Source organism: Bos taurus, chromosome 17 (genome assembly GCF_002263795.3).
Source record: "Bos taurus isolate L1 Dominette 01449 registration number 42190680 breed Hereford chromosome 17, ARS-UCD2.0, whole genome shotgun sequence".
In the NCBI taxonomy this organism is placed as follows: Eukaryota; Metazoa; Chordata; class Mammalia; order Artiodactyla; family Bovidae; genus Bos; species Bos taurus.
In genome coordinates, this window is record NC_037344.1 from 34,718,494 (window position 1) to 34,740,087 (window position 21,594).

General features: G+C 37.2%; 1 protein-coding gene and 1 long non-coding RNA gene across 9 annotated transcripts in view; one reads left to right on the plus strand and one right to left on the minus strand.

Moving 5' to 3' along the window:
* SPATA5 (spermatogenesis associated 5) overlaps nt 1-21,594 on the minus strand; it is a 331,976-nt gene that overhangs the window by 303,379 nt on the left and 7,003 nt on the right. For all 7 annotated transcript variants that reach the window (XM_002694399.6, XM_024977592.2, XM_024977591.2 and 4 more), the window contains exons 3-9: nt 20,811-20,968; nt 17,165-17,223; nt 15,893-16,534; nt 14,661-14,790; nt 14,346-14,402; nt 13,446-13,569; nt 10,672-10,927 (exon numbers count right to left, since the gene is read on the minus strand). In XM_002694399.6, the coding sequence (XP_002694445.5) occupies nt 10,672-10,927; nt 13,446-13,569; nt 14,346-14,402; nt 14,661-14,790; nt 15,893-16,534; nt 17,165-17,223; nt 20,811-20,968 (1,426 nt within the window). The remainder of the gene's footprint in view (nt 1-10,671; nt 10,928-13,445; nt 13,570-14,345; nt 14,403-14,660; nt 14,791-15,892; nt 16,535-17,164; nt 17,224-20,810; nt 20,969-21,594) is intronic.
* LOC132342597 (uncharacterized) lies at nt 12,213-16,525 on the plus strand. 2 transcript variants are annotated; one of them, XR_009491030.1, is made up of 3 exons: nt 14,747-14,835; nt 15,683-15,823; nt 16,136-16,293. It is a non-coding gene; the product is annotated as an uncharacterized lncRNA (long non-coding RNA). The 2 variants fall into 2 exon arrangements; XR_009491029.1 differs by lacking the exons at nt 14,747-14,835; nt 15,683-15,823 and adding an exon at nt 12,213-12,396 and having other exon boundaries at nt 16,136-16,525.

The window sequence follows — 21,594 nt, forward strand, 5'->3', positions numbered from 1 at the left end:
CGTCCATGGGATTTTCCAGGCAAGAGTACTGAAGTGGGGTGTCATTGCCTTCTCCAGTGAGCTCTATGAGGAGAGTCCAATTCTCTCTTACTTGCTGAGGTAGCCTCGGCACCCAGTGCAGTGCCTGACTCAAGAAATGAATGAATGAATAAACTTTGCTCATTCTAAGTGATTTCATTCATTTCAATGGCTTCAGTCATCATCTAACTGTTAAGAACTTGCTGACCCACGTATCCAACCAAAACTCTCATCTCCAAAACCTGCAATTTAAAGTCCTGAAGCTAAGACAATGTGAAGAATAAAAAGTGATAGAAGGTGGAGGACAGAGTGTGGAGGACAGAGTGGGCAGGAAGAAAAATCTCTACAGTCCAGACAAGAGTAATCAAAACAGTTATGATGTTTAAAAAAATCTTTTAAAGTTGAAACTCTGAATAAATCTTGAAAAAGAGCTAACTGGGTTTGATAAAGAGTAACAAAAAAAGCAGTCAAGAATAACTCTTAGAAATAACTTCCATTTAGAAAGACTGATTTTGTTTTCGCAATTGTTTTAATTAGAAAGAAAACCTTTCCTCAAGTTTTCTACTTTTATAGCCTTGGCAAGGCAACTCAGAAAATTTTCCATTAGTGAAGTAAATGGTATATATCACTTAGAGCTTAACCAGAATTTAAACTACCACCTGTTTTCCTAAAACAAACCATTCAACTCCAGTCATTTCAAATGAACAGCAAACGTAATACTAAGATACCCAAATCACTGACCAAAAAAAATTCCACTTCTTACATAATATCCATAATATTTATGCAGTAGGAAAAATTCCAACATCACAAATATAACTATCACTATATTTCAGAGTTATAAACCAGAGGGGAAAATTCAATGCAATATGAAATATTATACTGCATAATTACTGCCTATTTATCCAGTTACAGTAATAAGTAAAGATAGGCTCCCTTATAAAATGCTAATTAGAGTGACAATCGTGATTCATACATCAATTTTATTTTTTTGCTCTACCGCAGGCCTACAGTGGACTCACTTGTGAGACGAAGTGGGGATGGGAGGGAAGAGATTGTGACTCTGATTGTGTTTGACAGGAGAGCTCTCACATTCAGCAAGAACATCTGTCAAGGAGGCACCCCTCCCCGCCCCCAAAAGCCATATCTAAGTCTAGTCTGCATATTTCTATTGATGGGCAAGACTTTAACTGATCCAGATTCAGTAAAAATCAGTACTCTAGAAGAGAATGGAATGTGCTATATTTCCCTGAGATTTCTTGTACTAGAGTAACAAATACTTCATAAAATCAAGAATACTGTCAAAATTCAAATAAACATCTACCAGAGAAATGCATAAATACACACAAAACATTTTTTTTCCAAAAACAGAAAGTGACACCTACCAAGAGCCTCTATAAATCACGAACACTGCTGTCAGGCTATACTTCTAAAGCTTGTAAGAACTCTTTAGAAAAATGTTATCCCTATTTAGCAGGTGAGAGAACAGTTCAAGAGGTTAATGGCTTGCCCAATGACTCAGCTGATAGGAGGTAGTGTTAGTATTTGAAACTAGAGCTTACCATGGCTTTCCTTGAAGCCCCACTATTTCCCTGCAATTTATTTAAAAATACAGAATTTTTACAGTATCAGTATTTTAATTCTAACCTAGAAAATTACATTAGCAGAATTCAAAAAAATGGTGGAAAATGTTAGAAAAAGAACCTTTCTTAAGAGCTGGACTGGATGGAGAAGATCCTCCATAAATTCCTATTAAAACAAGCTAGTGAAGGGTGGGAGGATTAACAGCTATAAATATCTCAGAACTCCACCACAAGACAGATAAAATTTTCCATTTCAAAAAAAAGTTATGTTATAGTAATTTAGATTCAGTATTTTTACTAGACCTACGTAAGTGTAATAATGACAAAACCATTGTTTAAATAAGAGTTTTAGCTCTTCCTGTTCTGTGATGGTATCTTATCAAGGCCCAAGCATTTGGTATGAATATGTTGAAATGATGTGTAATCAACAAGGATGCTAAAGATAAATTCTTAGAGATGTGAAGCGAATGCTTCCTTCCACTGTAAACAAAATGACTGAGTCCATTTCTTGAAGAAATCAAGCTCTATTTATATTCACTCTCCTGAAATGGCACAGGCAGCCTTAGAAGGATAAGTTTATAATAAATCCCTGCATTTGGAAAACATTGTTGCTAAGCATCCTCTAACATTCAACAGAGTTTATATAATTCATGTCTCTGCTGCATAATTAACATCTCATGTTTTCTAAAAAAGCATGGTATGCTTATCTATGCTGTTAATTTAAAATATTATAAATTTTGAGGGAATTAATAAAAGGCTATGCAACTAATTAATTAGAAAGGCAGCCTAATCCCAGGACAGATACAAACATAGACATTAAATGTCAAGATGTGTCAGAGTTGAGCTTTTAAAACAGCTTGTCTGCTTGAGATAAAACGTTTCAAAATGCAGCTGCTCTTTGCTTAAAAAGGTGAACTACAAAACATTAGGCTTTTGGACAAGTCACCACTTATCAAACCACACTCTAGCTCAAAAATTAATTATACGGAAAATATAACATTTGAAAATCAGTTTCACACCCAGCATTCAACATCAAACACTGTATCTGCTCAGATAAAACAAGATACAAGTGTTGAAAGCAACGCTACAGTAGTATTTCCAACTTTCTTATTCATTACAGACACAAAGTTTAAAAATATGGATAATATTCAATAACACTAGAATAGAAGAGCAGAAAAGCTGAGAGTATACACACTGCAAAAGATGCAGTATCACTCTCACAAATTCTGGAACAGACTGCAAATCTTCTGTCCTCTGGAAAACCATGCACAAACATATATACTACAAGGATTTTGACCTTTTGTATTAATAAACCACAAATAATAACCTTATGATTACCAAAGCAATCAGGAACATAGTTCACTTCAGTTTTATTAATTCTGAATCACTTCAATGTATGCAATGACTAGATACCCATGCACCACTTTTGTTAAAAACAGCAGAGTTTCCCCAACTAAGAGGCCAGCTCAGAAAAAAGGAAAACCATCAGGCAGCCAACACACAAAAAATGCAAAGAACATGTATGTCCGCAAGGCATAAACAAGCAGATGTTCTAGGAAAAACACGTCTATATTCTTCTTTGTATTCTTCATTGTTAACCCTCAATTATTTCCTTAATTGTGGCTTTCTAGCTTTCAGAATTATTTTCATTTTACCTGTTACTTTAAATTAATTTGTATTGGAGTACAGCCGCTTTACAATGTTGTTTTAGTTTCTGCCGTAGAACAAAGTGAATCAGCTATATGTATACATATATTCCCTCTTTTTTGTTATTTCCTTCCCATTTAGATCACTGAAGAGAATTCAGTAGAGTTCCCTGTGATATACAGCAGGTTCTCATTAGTTATCTGCTTTATACATAGTAGTCTATACATGTCAATCTCAATTTTCTGATTCATTCCACCTCCTCTCCCCTCTTGTTATCCACACATTTGTTTCTCTACATCTGTGTCTCTATTTCTGCTTTGCAGATAAGTTCATCTGTATTACTGTTCTAGACTCCACATATAAGTGATATTACAGGATATTTGTCTTTCTCTTTCTGATTGACTTCACTCTATATGACAGGCTCTAGGTCCATCCATGTCTCCGCAAAAGGCACAGTTTCATTCCTTTTTATGGCTGAGTAATATTCCATTGTATATATGTACTGTATCTTTTTATCCATTCTCTTTTGATGGACTTCTGGCTGTTTCCATGTCCTGGCTATTGTAAATAGTGCTGCAATGAACATTAGGATGCATGTATCTTTTGAATTATGGTTTTCTCTGGGTATATACCCAGGAATATAGATCAATGGAAGAGGATAGAAAGCCCAGAGATAAACAGACACACCTACGGTCACCTAATCTGTGATAAAGAAGGCAAGAATACACAATGAAGAAAAAGACACCTCTACAAGTGGTGCTGGAAAAGCTGAACAGCTACATGTAAAAGAATGAAATTAGAACATTCTCAAACACCATACACAAAAATAAAGTCAAAACAGATTAAAACCTAAAATGTAAGGCCAGACACTACAAACTTCTTAGAGGAAAACAAGTAGAACACCCTGTGACATAAATAGCAGCAAGATCTTTTTTGACTCACCTCCTAGAGTAAAACAATAAATAAAAACAAAAATGAACAGAACCTAATTAAAAGCAAAGGAAACCATAAACAAGACAAAACTCTCAAATGAGAGAAAATATTTGCAAACGAAGCAACTGACAAAAGATTAATCTCCAAAATATATGAATAGCTCATGCAGTTCAGTATCAAAAACCAAAAACCCAATCAAAAAATTGGTCAAAGACCTAAACAGACATTTCTCCAAAGACACAGAGAGACAGCTCAACACCACTAATTATTAGAGAAATGCACATCAAAACTACAATGAGGTATCACCTCACACTGGTCAGAGTGGCCATCATCAAAAAATCTATGAATAGAATTATTTTGCACTTTAAAGTTTTATTCAAAACCATTATACACACCTGCAAAACAAACCTGAATACTCATCTTCTAGAAGAAATGACATAGTGGTTCAGGACAGTAGATCACTATCACAAAAAAAACTCTAGGAAGAAACTCAACACTATCAGTCAAAGAGTCAAAATTATATAACCTAAACTTAATGCAGTTATTTAAATCCGTTACAGAGGAACTCCAAAAATCAGAGAGATGGGTGGGCCTTGATCAGTGGTTCTCAAAGTATAGCCCTTGGGATAGCAGCACTGGTATCAGCTGTAACCTGAGAGAAATGCAAATTCTTGTACCTGACCTGGACCTATTAAACCAGTAGGATGCAGCCCAGGTTTGTGTCCTAATAAGCTCTTCAACTAATTCTCATATACAAGTTTAACACAGGAGAAACACTGGCCTAATAATACAAATTCTTTTTCACAAGCAAGTACAAGACTGGCTACTTCAAATCACTTGGGAAATATTACAAACACTGATTCTAGTTCCCCACTTTCTTTCTTCAATCAAGTATGGAAAGGGAGCATGTATGTCAACCTAAGGCATGATAAGGTTTAAGCAACAATGACCTATGTCGGTGGCTCTCAAAGTGTGGTCCCCAGACCGAAAGCATCAGCAGCAGTTGAAACATGTTAGGAATTCACAGGCACCAGCCCAGACCTACTGAAACTTAAATTCTGGGAAAAGTGCACAGCCAGCCATCTTAGTAAACTGTAGTTTATTAAGTTCTCCAAGTGATTCTGATGCATGATAAAGTTTAAGAACCTCAACTCCAAGTGATCTGTCCGGAACTGAGAACATGTGAAATGAATGAATTCTGCAGAAGAGAATATATAATAGAGGAAGAATTAACTTGTTTACCGATGAATACATCTCCTGGATCTGGATTTTCCGTCCTCACGAATTTGGAGGTTAAGGTGTCTTACTTCCTACACACGCCAGTGGGAATTCTGAAGCTGTCCACTTAAACACAACCCAACTGGTGAACAATGAAAATGCCTCCTAAAAAGCACTGGTTTTAACCAAGATGTAGTTAAATCCACAGTCAGAACTATACCTGAGAAATCTTGTCAGTGGGAAACCCAAAATTGACTGGAACTATACAAAAAACAGCAGTAGTTATTTAAGGGGGCTTCCCTGATGATGCAATGGTAAAGAATCCATCTGCCAATTCCGGAGACACCAGAGACGCGGGTTTGATCCCTGGGTCAGGAAGATCCCCTGGAAGAGGAAATGGCAACCCACTCCAGTATCCTTGCCTGGAAAATCCCATGGACAAAGGAGCCTGGAGAACTACAGTCCACAGGGCTACAAGAGTCAGACACGACTGAGCACACATTTAAAGCACCACAAGACACTTCCTTGTCTGTCTACTGCTACCTATGATGGTAGCAATAATCACCTGGAGTTGTTCCTTTAGCATAGAGCAGTGATTTTTGAAGGCGCCAGAGGTCAAGAAGAGACGAAACTCACCAGGAGTTTAAAGACAAAACTGAACTCAATTCTGAGATTAATAAATGTTTTTATTACCCTACCAAGAGGAGTAGGGGCTTCCCTAATAGCTCGTCTGATAAAGAATCCACCTGCAATGCAGGAGACCCCAATTTGATCTTCCCAACTTAGGGAAGATCCCTGGAGAAGGGGCAGGCTAGCCACTCCAGTAATTATGGGCTTCCCTGATGGCTCAGCTGGTAAAGAATCCACCTGCAATGCAGGAGACCTCAATTTGATTTCTGGGTTGGAAAGATCCCCTGGAGAAGGGATAGGTTACCCACACACCAGTATCCATGGGCTTCCCTGGTGGCTCAGCTGGCAAAGACTCTGCCTGCAATGCAGGAGACGTAGATTCCATCCCTGGGTTGGGAAGATCCCCTGGAGAAGGGAACAACTACCCACTCCAGTATTCTGGCCTGGAGAATTTCACAGACTGTACAGTCCCTGGGGTCGCAAAGAGTCAGACATGACTGAGCGACTTCCACAAGAGGTATAGAGCGGTAACTATGTCTCATTATGTCTCCTGGTTTTCACATACACTTCCCAAATACTTATTGGGCATCTATTTTGTACTAGAAATCATTAATATTGCCTCTAAATATTAAGATTTTACCATGATTCTTTTTGTAAAAAATCATGATTCTAACTTTGTAATTCTAAGCTCAATGTAATAATTGTGACCGCTTCTACCTGTCCAAGGACACTTACTATAGTAAAATAAAAGAGAGGGCCACCAGTTCAAACTTTTCTAGGCAGTCATTTAAAAAGACTAAGAGCCATTCAATTTACCCTAATAACTTCTCTAAATTTGCATTTACTTAGGAGGAAACATTAAATGTCCAATTCTTTTTACTTAGAACTAGGAGAATCAGATCAGATCAGATTAGTCGCTCAGTCGTGTCCGACTCTTTGCGACCCCATGAATCGCAGCATGCCAGGCCTCCCTGTCCATCACCAACACCCGGAGTTCACTCAGACTCACGTCCATCGAGTCAGTGATGCCATCCAGCCATCTCATCCTCTGTCATCCCCTTCTCCTCCTGCCCCCAATCCCTCCCAGCATCAGAGTCTTTGCCAATGAGTCAACTCTTCACATGAGGTGGCCAAAGTACTGGAGTTTCAGCTTTAGCATCATTCCTTCCAAAGAAATCCCAGGGCTGATCTCCTTCAGAATGGACTGGTTGGATCTCCTTGTAGTCCAAGGGACTCTCAAGAGTCTTATCCAACACCACAGTTCAAAAGCATCAATTCTTTGGCGCTCAGCCTTCTTCACAGGAGAATACATAATCAAATTTACTATATGGCTAAGTTTTTTCTTCCTATGCTCAATGCACATATTAGGGATGCCCTTGATAAGTAAGATATGCCCATTCTATAGCATTTGGACCACAATTCTACTATTTTTAATGCATACAGAGTTTGAGTTGTTTTATCTTCCCTTCTGAGTCATACTATTAACCAAATGTATAATTTACTCAAATCCTTAGTCAGAAACTATAAAACTGTTTCAATGAGAAAAGGCAGTTGACTTCACAATCTGTATTAGTCTGCTTTGTAGCATTATTTCTAAGGACAGTGCAGGAGAAATTCCTGATGAACCAGTTAAATTCAGGCAAACAAGTATAAAAGAGATGACATTGAAGCATGGAAAGGCCAGGTATATGCAAGTAGCTCATGAGGTCAGGCCAGGTTTACTGTGTAACTTGGGTATTTCCAGGTTATTACCCATTTATTACCCGAACTTATTTAAGTTCATTCTACCCTTCCTATCTTTCCTCCCTCCCTCTTTTTCCATTTCTTTCTTGTTCTCTTATATCTGGGGAATGTCATATGTACAAGGGTACTTAGATATCATCTACCATAACTCCGTTAATTTACAAATGGAAAAAAACTAAGGTTCAGATAAGGTAAAGAACTTGCCCAAGACCACAAGTCTGATCTTAAAGGTATTTTCTACTAAAAATCCATTTTCTACTATAACTCCCCACCCTGCTGCCTCTTTAGGAATATCCCTTGCAAAACTTCTAGGACACTGTTCTTAAGCTTTATTCTCTACATAAAATTAGAGAACAACATTATGTAATACAACACAGGCTAGTATTTAAGACAGTATACAGAAACCACATTATTTTCCCTACTGGACACTTTAGCTCTGAGACTAAATCATTTTTAAAATTATGTTCTCAAAATCTGATGTATTGCTAGATTAGGGAAACAGAAGGTAAGTTTAAATACCTGATGATTTGAAATCATTAAGTCATATTAACAGCAGTTAATATTTATTTACTGCTTGTATATGCCATGTACATACATCCTTTTTATGTGTACATATCTTCAAATAAGCATTCTCTCCCTACCCTACCTTCTGACCCTTTCACAACTTTTTCAATTAAATGTAACACAGCAGTAGAAATTAAGTTTTCTTGCCATCTTCCTAAAGTTCTTGGCGGGGGGCGGGGGGCCGGGTTTCTATTTATATCTAGTATGTGACTAGAAAGTAGATGATCCTATTTACATCTGGTATGTGAGTTACCATATCACTTTTCCCTAGTTTTGAGCATGTATCTCACTGTACTGTTGTTGTTGTTTAGTCACTAAGTCATGTCTGACTCTGCAACCCCCTGGACTGCAACCCACCAGGCTCCTCTGTCCATGGCAAGAATAGTGGAGTGGGGTTGCCATTTCCTTCTCCAGGGGATCTACTAGACCCAGGGATTCAACCCACGTCTCTAGCATTGGCAGGAGGATTCTTTACCGCTGAGCCATCAGGGAAGCTCTATCTCACTGTATAGTTCTTTACAGATCTTTTTCCTTCATCAGATTGTATGTCTCTAGACAGCATGAATCCCAGAACCTTCTAGAATGCATGAAATCTATTAGAAAGTTGAAAAAGGATGCTGAAGAATGAATCCTTGCCTAGATAAGCAAGTACAAAGTAATGCTTAAAGAGTAATCCAGACTTTTCATTGTCATCTAATGGAATGAAGGAAGCAAAGTAAACCACTAATATTTCTGTTTCTTGATCAGCAGGGAATTCATTTTCATGATCAAACTCATCAATGCTATGAAGAACAAGAAACTAGGCAGAAAGGGACTCTGTCCAAGACCATAAAGTACCAGCAGAATGTTCATATTTACCTTGTCATCTGCATAACCTATAGTCCTCCCTAGTTGTGTGTCCTCTAAAATGGAAATTGTGAAAGTGACCAAATAAGAGTGAATTAAAACTTATTTTTTCTACAAAGAATTAATATATCCAAATTATCTCTTCCAAATATCTTTTCTATTCTTCCTTCTCAAAACTGTTTCCCTGCACACCTACGTCAGATTATAAAGATCAAATGACTAATAAAAGAGTCCAGAACCTAGTAAATTTGATTAACTATGAATCAAAGCTTTGCAAATAAAAGTTACCATATTTCTGTACCAAAACTGTAAAAAAAAAAAACCAAAAAACTAAATTCCCAAATCAAGAATTCAATTTCTTTCATGACCTACAAGGGTTAAACTTTATTTAAAGCACCTTATGAAGATACTGGATAGGTCACACACTGGAACAGAATGCCACAAATGAAAAAAGATTCCTCCAAAATATAAAAGGACTTAGAAACATATGTCCATACTAGAGGAAAAAATAAATTTAAGGAACCTAAAATTACTGGCAAACTAGAAATGCTATGAGGTATACACCCAGTCTTAGAAGAAAGATATCTTTTCTAGGAAAGATGCCTTTTCTAGAAATAAATACTCTCAGAACAACAAAATCAAAAGATTATTCGACATTTTCAGTAAAGTCTTACCTGCCTGATCTTTGCGACCCCATGGACTATAGCCTATAAGGCTCCTCCATCCATAGGATTTTCCAGGCAAGAGTGCTGGAGTGGATTGCCATTTCCTTCTCCAAGGGATCTTCCTGACCCAGGAATCGAACCCAGGTCTCCCGCATTGCAGGCAGACGCTTTACCGTCTGAGCCACCAGGGAAGCCCATCAAATACTTTAATAGGCTATAAAAACTGCTCTGATCTGATTACATTTTCCATGGCTAAAATTACCCTGAAAAAAAAGGTCTTAAGAGCTTCCAAAGCAACTACAGTTATGCTGTGGTTAAAGTCAGAGTCAACTGATTAATAACAGCCTTTATACATGTTCAAACTGAAACATCACTGTCACATTATTTTGAGGTATAGAATTCTTAGGTTTCACTAAGTACTTTTTTAGCACTTCAACAAATACAAAGCTGCCCTGTAAGAAAAATTTTCATTCTCCAGCAAGCACTTCTCCCTATTTTCTAATAGAACAATATCAATAACACTTTCACCATCAATATTGCCATTAATGCATTGAGTTATGTGTGTGTGTGTCTGTGTGTATCTGTGTACTTAGGAAGAAAGATATGTAACAGTGGTTATTTTTAGGAAGAAGGATTAAGAGTGTTTTGTTTTGTTTTGTTTACAGTTTCCTGAATTACCTGAATTTTTTAAAACATATATATTTTTATGATTAGAAAAAAATTAGCTGCCTCCAATAGGAAAGTAATTAGATATAAATTATCAGCTTGTAAAGAAACCAGAGTTATTAAATCCATCAGTACAGACTCACTATAGCAATCACTCTCACCTGCTTCATTACACAAGGCTTTCAAGTCTGCTCCAACATATCCATGAGCACTATTTGCCAGCTGTAGCAGTTCAGCTTCTGTGAGTAAATGCGGTACCCTTCGAAGCAGTTTCTGGAGGATATCCAGCCTGTCTTGAGCATTTGGAACTCCAATCTCAATCTCTTTATCAAACCGTCCGGGTCTTCGGAGTGCAGCATCCAAAGCATGAGGGCGATTTGTGGCCCCAAGGACCAACACTTGTCCTTCGCTTCCTTCCTAACAAAATAAAATAAAAATATATTACATATTCTTGTGAAATTTTTTTAAAAATGCACTTGTTATATAGACAAGGATAGATCTAACTGTTCATGCTGCTAAGTCCTATCCCTTTTTTCTCAAATTTCATCATTCATCCCACATTTCCCAAAGCTCAGTCTAAATACCCCTTCACTTAGAAAGTTTCCAATACTTAACTCTCCATCTATTGTAAGTGACGTCTCTCCCACTTCTGGCATCTTAACTACACAATTCTCAGGACTAACAATCTATATAACATTTATACCCTATACCATATAGTTTTAACTGTTTTAAGTTGTTCTTTTCCCCCACTTGAAATTAAGATTATGACTCACAGTCATTAAAATTATGATCTACATGTGCTTCAAACAGAACAAGGCCCTATTACACAGCTGTCTAAGAAATCTTCATACATATGGACTGTTTCTTTTTTGTTTTGATAAATCTTCACATTCCTGAAACACACACAATATAACCAACACCCAAGTATCAGATACCCTTGAATACATATGGATTTTTACCCTGAGGATAAAACTTGGAACAATATGATCACAATAAGCCATCCGTAGAAATTATCCAACATTCTATTCAGATGACCTGACCTAAGTGCAATCTCACAGAGACAAGTTTAACTGAAATGTAATTTGAAGTAAGAGAACTTAAACCTAATCAATTAAACTGGATGTGCCAACAGAAAATGCATGGACTACAATGAATCTACGAATTATGACTTTAAAAGACAAAAATATAGGCCCTTAAACATTTCCAGGCCAAAACATTAGTGTCACATGCTTGCTCCCAGTCCTGCCCAAAGGCAAGAACATCAGTTCACAGCAGGCCTATCCCAGTGGCAGAGAAAGAGATAGCAATGACATAGTAATTAAGATCCTCCAACACAGAGCCTTCTATCAGATTTCTACTTACCAAAAAACTACTAATTATAACATAGCTCTCCACATGTATTTTTAAGGATGAAAAGAGTGTTGTTTATAAACAAGAATTTGGTCAGCTTAACAACTGTATTTCTTATAAATGGACAAACTGGTGTCCCACTTTATGTATCGGTCTCTTGAGAGTATTGTTATTATGGACCTATCATCAGAGCCCCACTAATAAACTCTCCAATAAACTAACAACACTGACTCCTCCAGCTCTGTAGTGTGTGCGTGCTGTGTGCTCAGTTGTGTCTGACTCTTTGTGACCTCATGGACTGCAGCCTGCCAGGCTCCTCTGTACACAGGATTTTTCTTCTGTGTCTCTTGCATTGCAGGCAGATTCATTACCTACTGAGCCACTGGGGAAGCCTCCCAAGCTCTGTAAGCGGAGGTCCAAACCTGGGACATTATAATCACACCCAGGTTCTTCCCTAAGACTGAGAACCAGGTGGTCATCCAGACTGCCGTAAGCAACAACCCTTCTCTTAGGTTATTCTTGAAATTGTAGCACAGGTAAGCAAGTAACAGAAATAATAACCAAAAGTTTGTTATTTTCATATGTTCAGTTTCTATCAATAGGCAGTAAAACCAAGAGGCTCCAACTCTCTAGTTTTTTAATGTGCAAAAGGATGTGGGACTCCATGATTTCTAAAATTTCTTTAGGCTCTAATATATTAAGATTCTAAAAACTGAGTTCTTTACAATCTTGTGTAAGAAGTGTATTCTGATAAATGCCTGCCAGGAGTCTGAATTTTTTCTTCATTTCTCTTCCCTATTAGTTCTACTGATCTTCCTTTCATAATCAGCACATAGTTCTTATTAATATAAGATTGCATGCACTATATACAAAGAATTTGGTAACATGAGTAAACTTTTTTTTTAAATGTTGTACCTTTCCCATGATTCTCACTTTGTCCTTTCACTTGCAAAACTTAAAGCTCTCCCACCAAACTAATTTTTACAAGAGTTATATGAGATTTACTCATGAAATTTCTTAGTAAATTCCCCTTAAGTTTAACTGCTAAATTTTCCTTACTGATTTTTACTTCAGGTTTTTAGGTTAACACCATTTATTAAAAAAAAAAATTTATCAATGTAAATAATTTTATATGCTAGAAAAACACTGCCAGGTTATACTGTCCTTGCTGTTACTAAGAAATTACTGGAGAAAATTATTTTATGGGTCTTGGTCCTCTAATTCTTAGAGCTAATATTTTTTCCTTTACCCTGCTGCTGCTGCTGCTGCTGCTGCGTCACTTCAGTCGTGTCCGACTCTGTGCGACCCCATAGACGGCAGCCCACCAGGCTCCCCCGTCCCTGGGATTCTCCAGGCAAGAACACTGGAGTTGGTTGCCATTTCCTTCTCCAATGCATGAAAGTGGAAAGTGAAAGTGAAGTCGTTCAGTCGTGTCCGACTCTTAGCGACCCCATGGACTGCAGCCCTAGAGATCCCAAAAAACTCAGACATACTTGATAGTTTTTGCTCCTACATTAAAGGAGCAATTGCTCCCTATTAAGAAAATATCCCCTACTAAAGAAATCAATACTGGTGCTATACTTACTGAACCAATGCCATCCATCAGTGTTAAGAGTGAAGCTACAACTCTTTTTTCCACTTCATTCTGAGCTCCTTCTCTTTTAGGGCAAAGTGCATCCAGTTCATCAATAAAAATAATTGATGGGTGCCTAAAAGTAAACAAGCAAAATGAATTCTCTAGTACACATCTAGCTTTCAAATTTGATATGCTGCATTTCAATTAAAACATTGACATTGTTTTTTTGATTGAAACACAATGCATCAAATTTAGAATTTAATTAGTATCAAAGACAAAAGCAACAGAATATGAAGCTGAAAAATCTTAGATTAATTCTCGCCTCAATTATTAAGTCACCAATATCACATGCTAGTAGATCTGCCCTCAACAAAAAGCAGAATACTGAGAACTTGTATAGCTCATGAGATGAGAGTGAATGCTCAGATAGAGCTTGCCCACTAAGGCCCCCTAAATTGCTATCTCTTGATCAATTCAGAAACTGAGGCCAGTGAAGCTATTCCTTGTGGTTTAAAGTTCAAGGGATAGAAAGTAAGAAATGCTCTTTATTCTTTGTTCTTTATTTGTTTAAATTTCCTTTAGATAGTTTATATGTATTCTTTATATAACTATAGTCACCATGCTATAGATTACATCTCTATGATTTATAACTGAAAGTTTGTACCTTTTGGTATTATATTATGTAATTTAGTAACTTATTTATCTAAAACAATATTTCTAAAGATGTTTCTAAAATAAAATTAGATAGAACTGGATTAGAACCTCATTAAATTTATAATCTACTTCCAGTGCTAACTATATTTTTGTTCTATTTTTTCATGTTTCATATAAAGTGCTACTATCTCTACTTTCATTAATATAGCCTTGACTATATCCAAAAAAGTCTAAATATCCAAAAATAAAGAATACCGCAGAGTGGCTTCAGCAAATATCTGACGTAATCTTGCTTCCGTCTCCCCGTAGAATCTGTAAGAAATAAATTACGTTTAAGGGCCAACTCTTATCATTTTTAAAGCTCTGCCTATAAAAGTTCATCTGACTTCAAATATTTTCAGGATACTTAAAACTACTTTAAAAAATTATTTTCTAAACTTAAATTTTATACACATTAAAAGCAAATTTAACATTTCAGTGTGAAACATCCAGACAGATTAGCCATTTTTTAAAAACTACATTTAAGAAGTATATCTAATAATATTGTTTACTCTTAATTTATGCACCTACTTGCTTATAATTTCAGGGCCATTAATTACAGAAACATAGGCACCAACTTCATTAGCAACAGCCCTGGCAATCATTGTCTTTCCAGTACCCGGAGGGCCATAGAGTAACACTCCTCTAGGGGGAGGAATTCCTAGAAGAAGTAGAGAACACTGGATTCAGCATTAATAGGTTTATGGTAAGCATTGTCACATGACTTCAAACATGAGTTATAAAATAAATTTATGTGCATCAAAACTAAAGTAAGAGTCAGAACTTCCCCCCACCCCACCCCCGACACACCAACTAGCCTAAACACTCATCTCCGACTTTTTCTCTCTGTGTAGACTGAGCCAGGCCAGGCTGGTTAGTAAAAAACTGGTTGGATACCCACACGATCGTCATGCCCCAATCCACACAGCATTGTCCAATGACCAGAAAACAAAACCCAAACAAGGACATCCAAAAGAAGCCACCAATCCCAGTTTTCATCCAACTAGTCATCTCAGAGAATATAAGCATTACCAGCAAAATGTCAATTCAAGGGTTCATTTGATACATATAAAGATTCACGAAAAAGGAAAAAGCAAAAAAGTGGAGTAAGACATGGTATGCACCACATATATGCAGAGGATCTGGGCAATTATCTTTCAGAAGCCCTGAGTTTTCTAAAAGTCAAGTCACTCCCTGCACTTGTTTCAATACAAAGAGATCTGCATTCAGCTACACTGCCTAACAAAGAAACCCAAACTATTTAATGTTTGGTTTATTTTTTTAGTCATTACAGTTAATCTAGCATGGTACTTATTCCAGATCCAATACAAACAACTGTGGAAGTATGCAGTTAAAACAGACAAGACTATGACTGACTCACATTATACCCTAAAGCAGCAGTCCCCAATCTTTTTTGGAACCAGGGACTAGTTTTGTGGAAAATAATTTCTCCACTGACCAGGGGTGCAGTGGTAGGAAGACTGGGATGGTTTAGGGATGATTCAAGTGTTTTACATTTATCATGCACTTTATTTCTATGATTATTACATCAGCTCCACATCAGAGCATTAGGCATTAGATCCGGAGCACAGAAAAAGGCTCAATTAAAAGGCATTTCCCGAAACAACTCGCAACTCCTACCACACCTCCCAATCAGGAAAAAAAAACAGGAAGAGAAGGTGAACAGTTATTAGGTAAGTGCAATGAGCCAACTGCTTTCTAGTTTAACATTTCTGGGTATAATACACTGAAAAAAATCATACCATAACTCTTGAAAAGCTCAGGCTGTTTGAGAGGTAATTCAATAATTTCTCTAATTTCTTTCAGCTGACTATTTAAGCCACCTATCATGTCATAAGTTACTTTTAATTGATTGGCTTGGTCTTTTGAATTTGTACGGTTCTTTGTAAAACTGACTCTTGTTTTTGAAGAAATAAAATAAAAGGTATCGGTGTTGCTCTGTGCTCCCACGCTGGGTGACTTTAGCAATCTCTCTTCATTGACAGGTTGCTCACTTCCTTCCCTGGCAGACTCAAAACTACACTCGAGCCCTGTGACTTCCTCTAGTCCACGTCCACTGCCAGTCCCAGGACTCTGTGTACCATCTGACGAAATGCCACCAGCTTTATTCATCATTCTGTCATCTGGTTTGTAAGGAGTGCTACTTGATGCCGGCCGTCGGGGCACTTCCAGATCTAACTGGCTTAGCTGTAAGGATATATCCAGGGTGCTGGGATCTCTGCTGGACAGCTCAGAGGCCATTCCCTGGGCAGCAGTGTCAGAGTCATTCTGAGCCCTTCTCAACATTGTGCCATCTGCCCCTTTCACTCGCAACACCTGCAGCTTGCACGGTCGTCCATAAAATGTACAATACAGAAAGTTGCCTGGTAAAACCACCTTGCCATCTGGAAAACAATTTATTAGATATATATGTCAGCACAATTTTCCATTCATTTAAAGTTTGAATAGCAATTTAATCTATTAACATAATTATGCCTGAAAAGACTAAATCAAAGATGAAAAACAGAGGACCTAAAATTCCTCCCCTAAGATTACAGCACTATTTGGAGACTGAAGGAAAAGATGATTCTCTGAGATCCTCTACACTCAATACATGTATGATTCTATCAACTATATCCCCATATGGCCAGGCATTCCATGTTCAGCAATGAACCAACCTAAGATGGCACACCTAAACTAACACTCCAACATTCCTCACTGCAAAGAACAGAGCTCAAGGGTTAAAAGTTTCAGTTCTACCACCAACTGTTCACAGGTTAAGTCATATGTTCTCTCCACAGCTCAACTATCAGTCAATTACACAGCAGCTGAAGTTAATGCTGCTGAGGGGTGGGTGGGGGGAAGGAGAGAGAGACTACATCCCTATCTCAAAGGGACATTAATTCATTGGAAAGAATATTCTCTACCCTATTTCAAAGAAAAGTATTATGCACACAAGACCTAGAAGACACATTAGTTTATTTGCTGCTGCCTTGCTTTTCAAAATTTAGAAAACTATTAAAAATACATCTCACCTAGTTTTCTCAAAATACAACCAGCCAGTTGTTCTTCATTAATATCTGCATTTTTGTCACTGTGAAGGGTGGGAGAAATAAAAATCAGCATTAAGTACACCAGAAACTAAAATGTAATATAAAATGCCATGTACACAGTGATAACGCAGACCTAATCAAGAAAATCATTAGTTTACAACCTAGAAAAAATTTATACAATTTTAGAATGATTTATACTTTTCAGATACATCTTACAGCCATGAAATCATTTGTAATTTAGTTTCCTAGAAGCCTAAATCAATGTTTTTTTACTATCTTACGTATCACTTATACACACCCCCCCCCCATATACTCAGGTGCATATATGTACAAGCGACTGAGCACACACATACATGTTTGTACATGTGGTGTACATTTATGCACTACATCTCTGGATGTAGTATATGTACAATAAATTAAAATGAAAAATGTGTTTTTCATTGTGTATCACAGCCAAAAACATTTTTAAAAAACCACTGGCCTCAATCATTTCCCTTTCTGAACTTGCCCAGCTTGGATAAAGGCTTTTATTAATAGCTTACTTTATTCTCTTTGAATCATTTATAAATTACCTTTAAGGAAATTTAAATCCTATAGAGTATATTATCTGAAGAGGTAAGAAAAAAGCAAGGTAATGGTACAATGGAAGTTTATTCAAGAGAAAGGGCATGCCTAAAAAGATGAAAACACCTTCTTCTGACCAATTACTGTGTTTTCCAGGAAGACTGCTTGTTTGATTACAGAAGTATGACTAAAAATCATTACACTTGTAAAGAAACACATCCTTGGAGAGTTCTCAGAACATGCATTTTTCCACCTCCATGTGTAAGCAGTCAGTATCAGGAGAAGCAGCCTATGGCTGCTGAATTCTGACAGAGATCACAGAGGGAGAATGTTTTAGCTCAGGAATAGGTATATTAGCAGGCCCATGTGGTTCAAATCTAAGCCATGATCTCAATCACATTATCAGGGAAAACTGATACAAACTTATTTGAGGATTCCATGTGCAAATTCATCTACTTGCTAAAATATGTTTGTAACCCCAAAAGCAATACTAGCGGGGCTTTCCCAGACATTTGTGAAAGAGAACAGAACAGACAAAAATGTGAGTTACCCAACACTTTCCCAGCTGAGGTTAAAAAAAAGCCTCTATTTCATCTCTCATTCAGAGGTGACCAGAGGACAGAAGCTGGGGAGGGAAGGGAGCAGTACAATATACAGCAAAAAGCTGCAGCTCCAGGACCAGGTAGAGGGGGGTTTGAATCCTAACTCTGGCACCTCTTAATGGGGTGACCTCAGGCAAGTCACTTAATGCTTCTTAGCCACTTATCTTTTCTAAAGTAAAGAAAATACAATCTACAAGAATGGGTTGTTCAGGGAGTTATAAGTTATAAATTATAATCTATGTAAGATACATATTTTCATATATTTATATATGTTAAACAAACATATACATTTTCATATATTTAAACATGTTACACACACACACACACACACACACACACTCACCCCCCGCCAAGCAATGGTTCAGTATTTGTGGCAACTTCATGTAACATAACTACTGCAAATGATGATTTGATTTTTTTATTTATTCAAATAAAAAAGAAAAACAAGGAGAAAATTTCATGAATCAAATGTGTGTATAAAGAGGAAACTGTATGTATTTCCTTAAATACTTAAATTTATTTGTTTATAGAACTCTGAAACTACTTAGACTGTTTTTACTTATTAAACTTTGAATAGAAAATATTTGCAAATATGTAAAATATGTAAAAATAAACAGTTTTGCTTTTAAAAAAAAGAATGTGCAGATAAAATCATTTCCACTAGAAGGAGCTCTAACACTAGTAATAAAATTTTTCAGATAACACCTGAAGGATTTAAGCAGCAGACAAAAATTACTAATTTTTCTTACTAAAATTAAGTTTCTTGTTTGAGTTCTGCTGCCACATTTAAAACACAAGATTCTTTAAAAAAAAAAAGCTTCCATTTAATACATATAAAGTCCCTCTATAATAGGTACCTGTTATCACCTAAGACTGCTGCGCCCTCAAGAGGTCACACTTGTAACTGAATATCCAGTCAACTGATAACTGACTAAAGGACTGTTTTGGAGAAGGCAATGGCACCCCACTCCAGTACTCTTGCCTGGAAAATCCCATGGACGGAGGAGCCTGGTAGGCTGCAGTCCATTGGATCGTGAAGAGTCGGACACGACTGAGCAACTTCACTTTCACTTTTGACTTTCATGCACTGGAGGAGGAAATGGCAACCCACTCCGGTGTTCTTGCCTGGAGAATCCCAGGGACAGTGGGGCCTGGTGGGCTGCTGTCTATGGGGTCGCACAGAGTTGGACACGACTGAAGTGACTTAGCAGCAGCAGCAAAGGACTGTTTTAGAACAGTCTAGAGATTAATCCCATTTAACCTGAGTTAATTAAAAAATTACCATAAAATAATGAGCAAGTTACTTCTCACTGAGCCCATTCTCTCACCTGTAAAAATGCATAAACATGGATACCTTGCAGGATATTTAGAGGATTAAATGAGGGAAGAAAAATGGGAAAAGTGTATGCACTTGTGTCCTAGCACATGATTGGTGCTCAACATATGTTGTGTTCTCGTTTCCTTTCTGCCTTTTACTTTGTTGCTCACCAAATGTTATAAAATGCACTGAAGATATTTTCCTGTTTTTAAAAAGAAAAATAGGCCAAAGCTTAAGCTTGGGATCTACAAAAGTAGCAAAAGTGAAGAAAACATTTCAAAATCAAGCTAATGATTGAAAAATGTTTTGTGATCCCAGAACATAATATAAAATCCTCCAAAATTTTATAAACATGCTATTAAAGTATTAAAAGATTTTTTTTAAACAAATTTTGGTAAGACTTGTATATGCAAACTGAGTAAAAACCCTAATAGATACAGAACGTTCAAGACGGTGGGTGATATACTTTAACCACATCGATAGTCTTTCATAGGGGACTACTTAAAAATATGATAGATATAACTATTTTATTGGTTTGAATAACCAATGAGTTAAAATACACAATCACATATTTTGCTTGAGCAGTCTTAATTAAAACTTGTTTCTTGCCTACTCAAAGTAATCTACTACTGTCTTTACAATTGTAAGACAGGAAGCCCTGATTACACCACAAACCATGAGAGAAAATCACCATTAAATATCCACCAATAATAATTCCTCTTACCTAAAATGTCTGTAATCACAGGACATTAGAGAGCCTGTAGTCCATAAATGACATAACACCCATCTAGTCTGTGCTGTCTGATACAGTAGGTCACTAGCCACTCAACACTTCTGGCTATCAAGTGCCAAGAACGCGGCTAGCCCAAACTGAGATGTGCTACAAAGGTAACATAACACAGTGGATTTTGAAGGCTCAGTTTGAAAAGCAGAATGAAAAATCTTGTTAATAATTTTTTTTTACTTAGTATAAGTTCAAATAAAATTTTATATATTGATTAAATAAAATATACAATTACTTTCTCTTCACTTTTTAAATGTGGCTACTAGAAAATGCAAAATTACACGTGTGGTTCACATTTGACTCGTCATATTTCTACTGGGAAGCACTAATCCAGACAATCACCACCAATAAGAGACAAACCTGAGAGCCACGTCCAGTTCCTCAGCCTGCAGCACAGCACCCAAAACAGGCTGGACATGGATGGCATCACCAACCCTCACACCCACGTTCTTCTGTGCCACTTCACTCAGGCCAACCTTGCCTCCAGGAAATCCTGCCACAGGCCAGGCTGTATAGACCTGCCCAGAACAGAGGAAACAGAAAAATAAGAAAATACGTATTTGTAGAATATCATTAATTTACAAGAAAGAAAACTAAGCACAGTCAAGTACATGGCTCTGCAAAACACAGTCTTTGCCCCACAGGAGATACTATGAGATACAAACTACAAAAAACTATTGAGTTTCAGCAAGCTCTGGGAGTTGGTGAGGACAGGGAAGCCTGGCATCCTGCAGTTCACTGGGTCACAGAGAGTCAGACACGACTCTACGACTGAACTGAACTGATAAATATTACACCTTTTTTTGGTGGATTAGGGGTAATCCCACAGGGAAAATGGTGGAAGAACTGAGAGTTGGTTTTAGGAAGAGACAAGATGTTAACAGGTGATAAGAAGAAGATAAGAAAAAATACTGAAGGCAAGCTAACTGTAAGGTAATTCAGTCTGGAGCATAAACTACATCTAGGAAACAGGGAGGACCAGCACAAGAGCTCCATGGGAACCTGGATCTCATCAGACTTATGTTCTAGGGAGAAGGTTTCTAGCTCCAGATTAGTGGGCTGAGCTTATGCATTTATAGTCTTCTCTTCCACAAAACACAGTAAAGGATTCTTTACAGTATAAGCCCAGGACAACAAAAGGAAT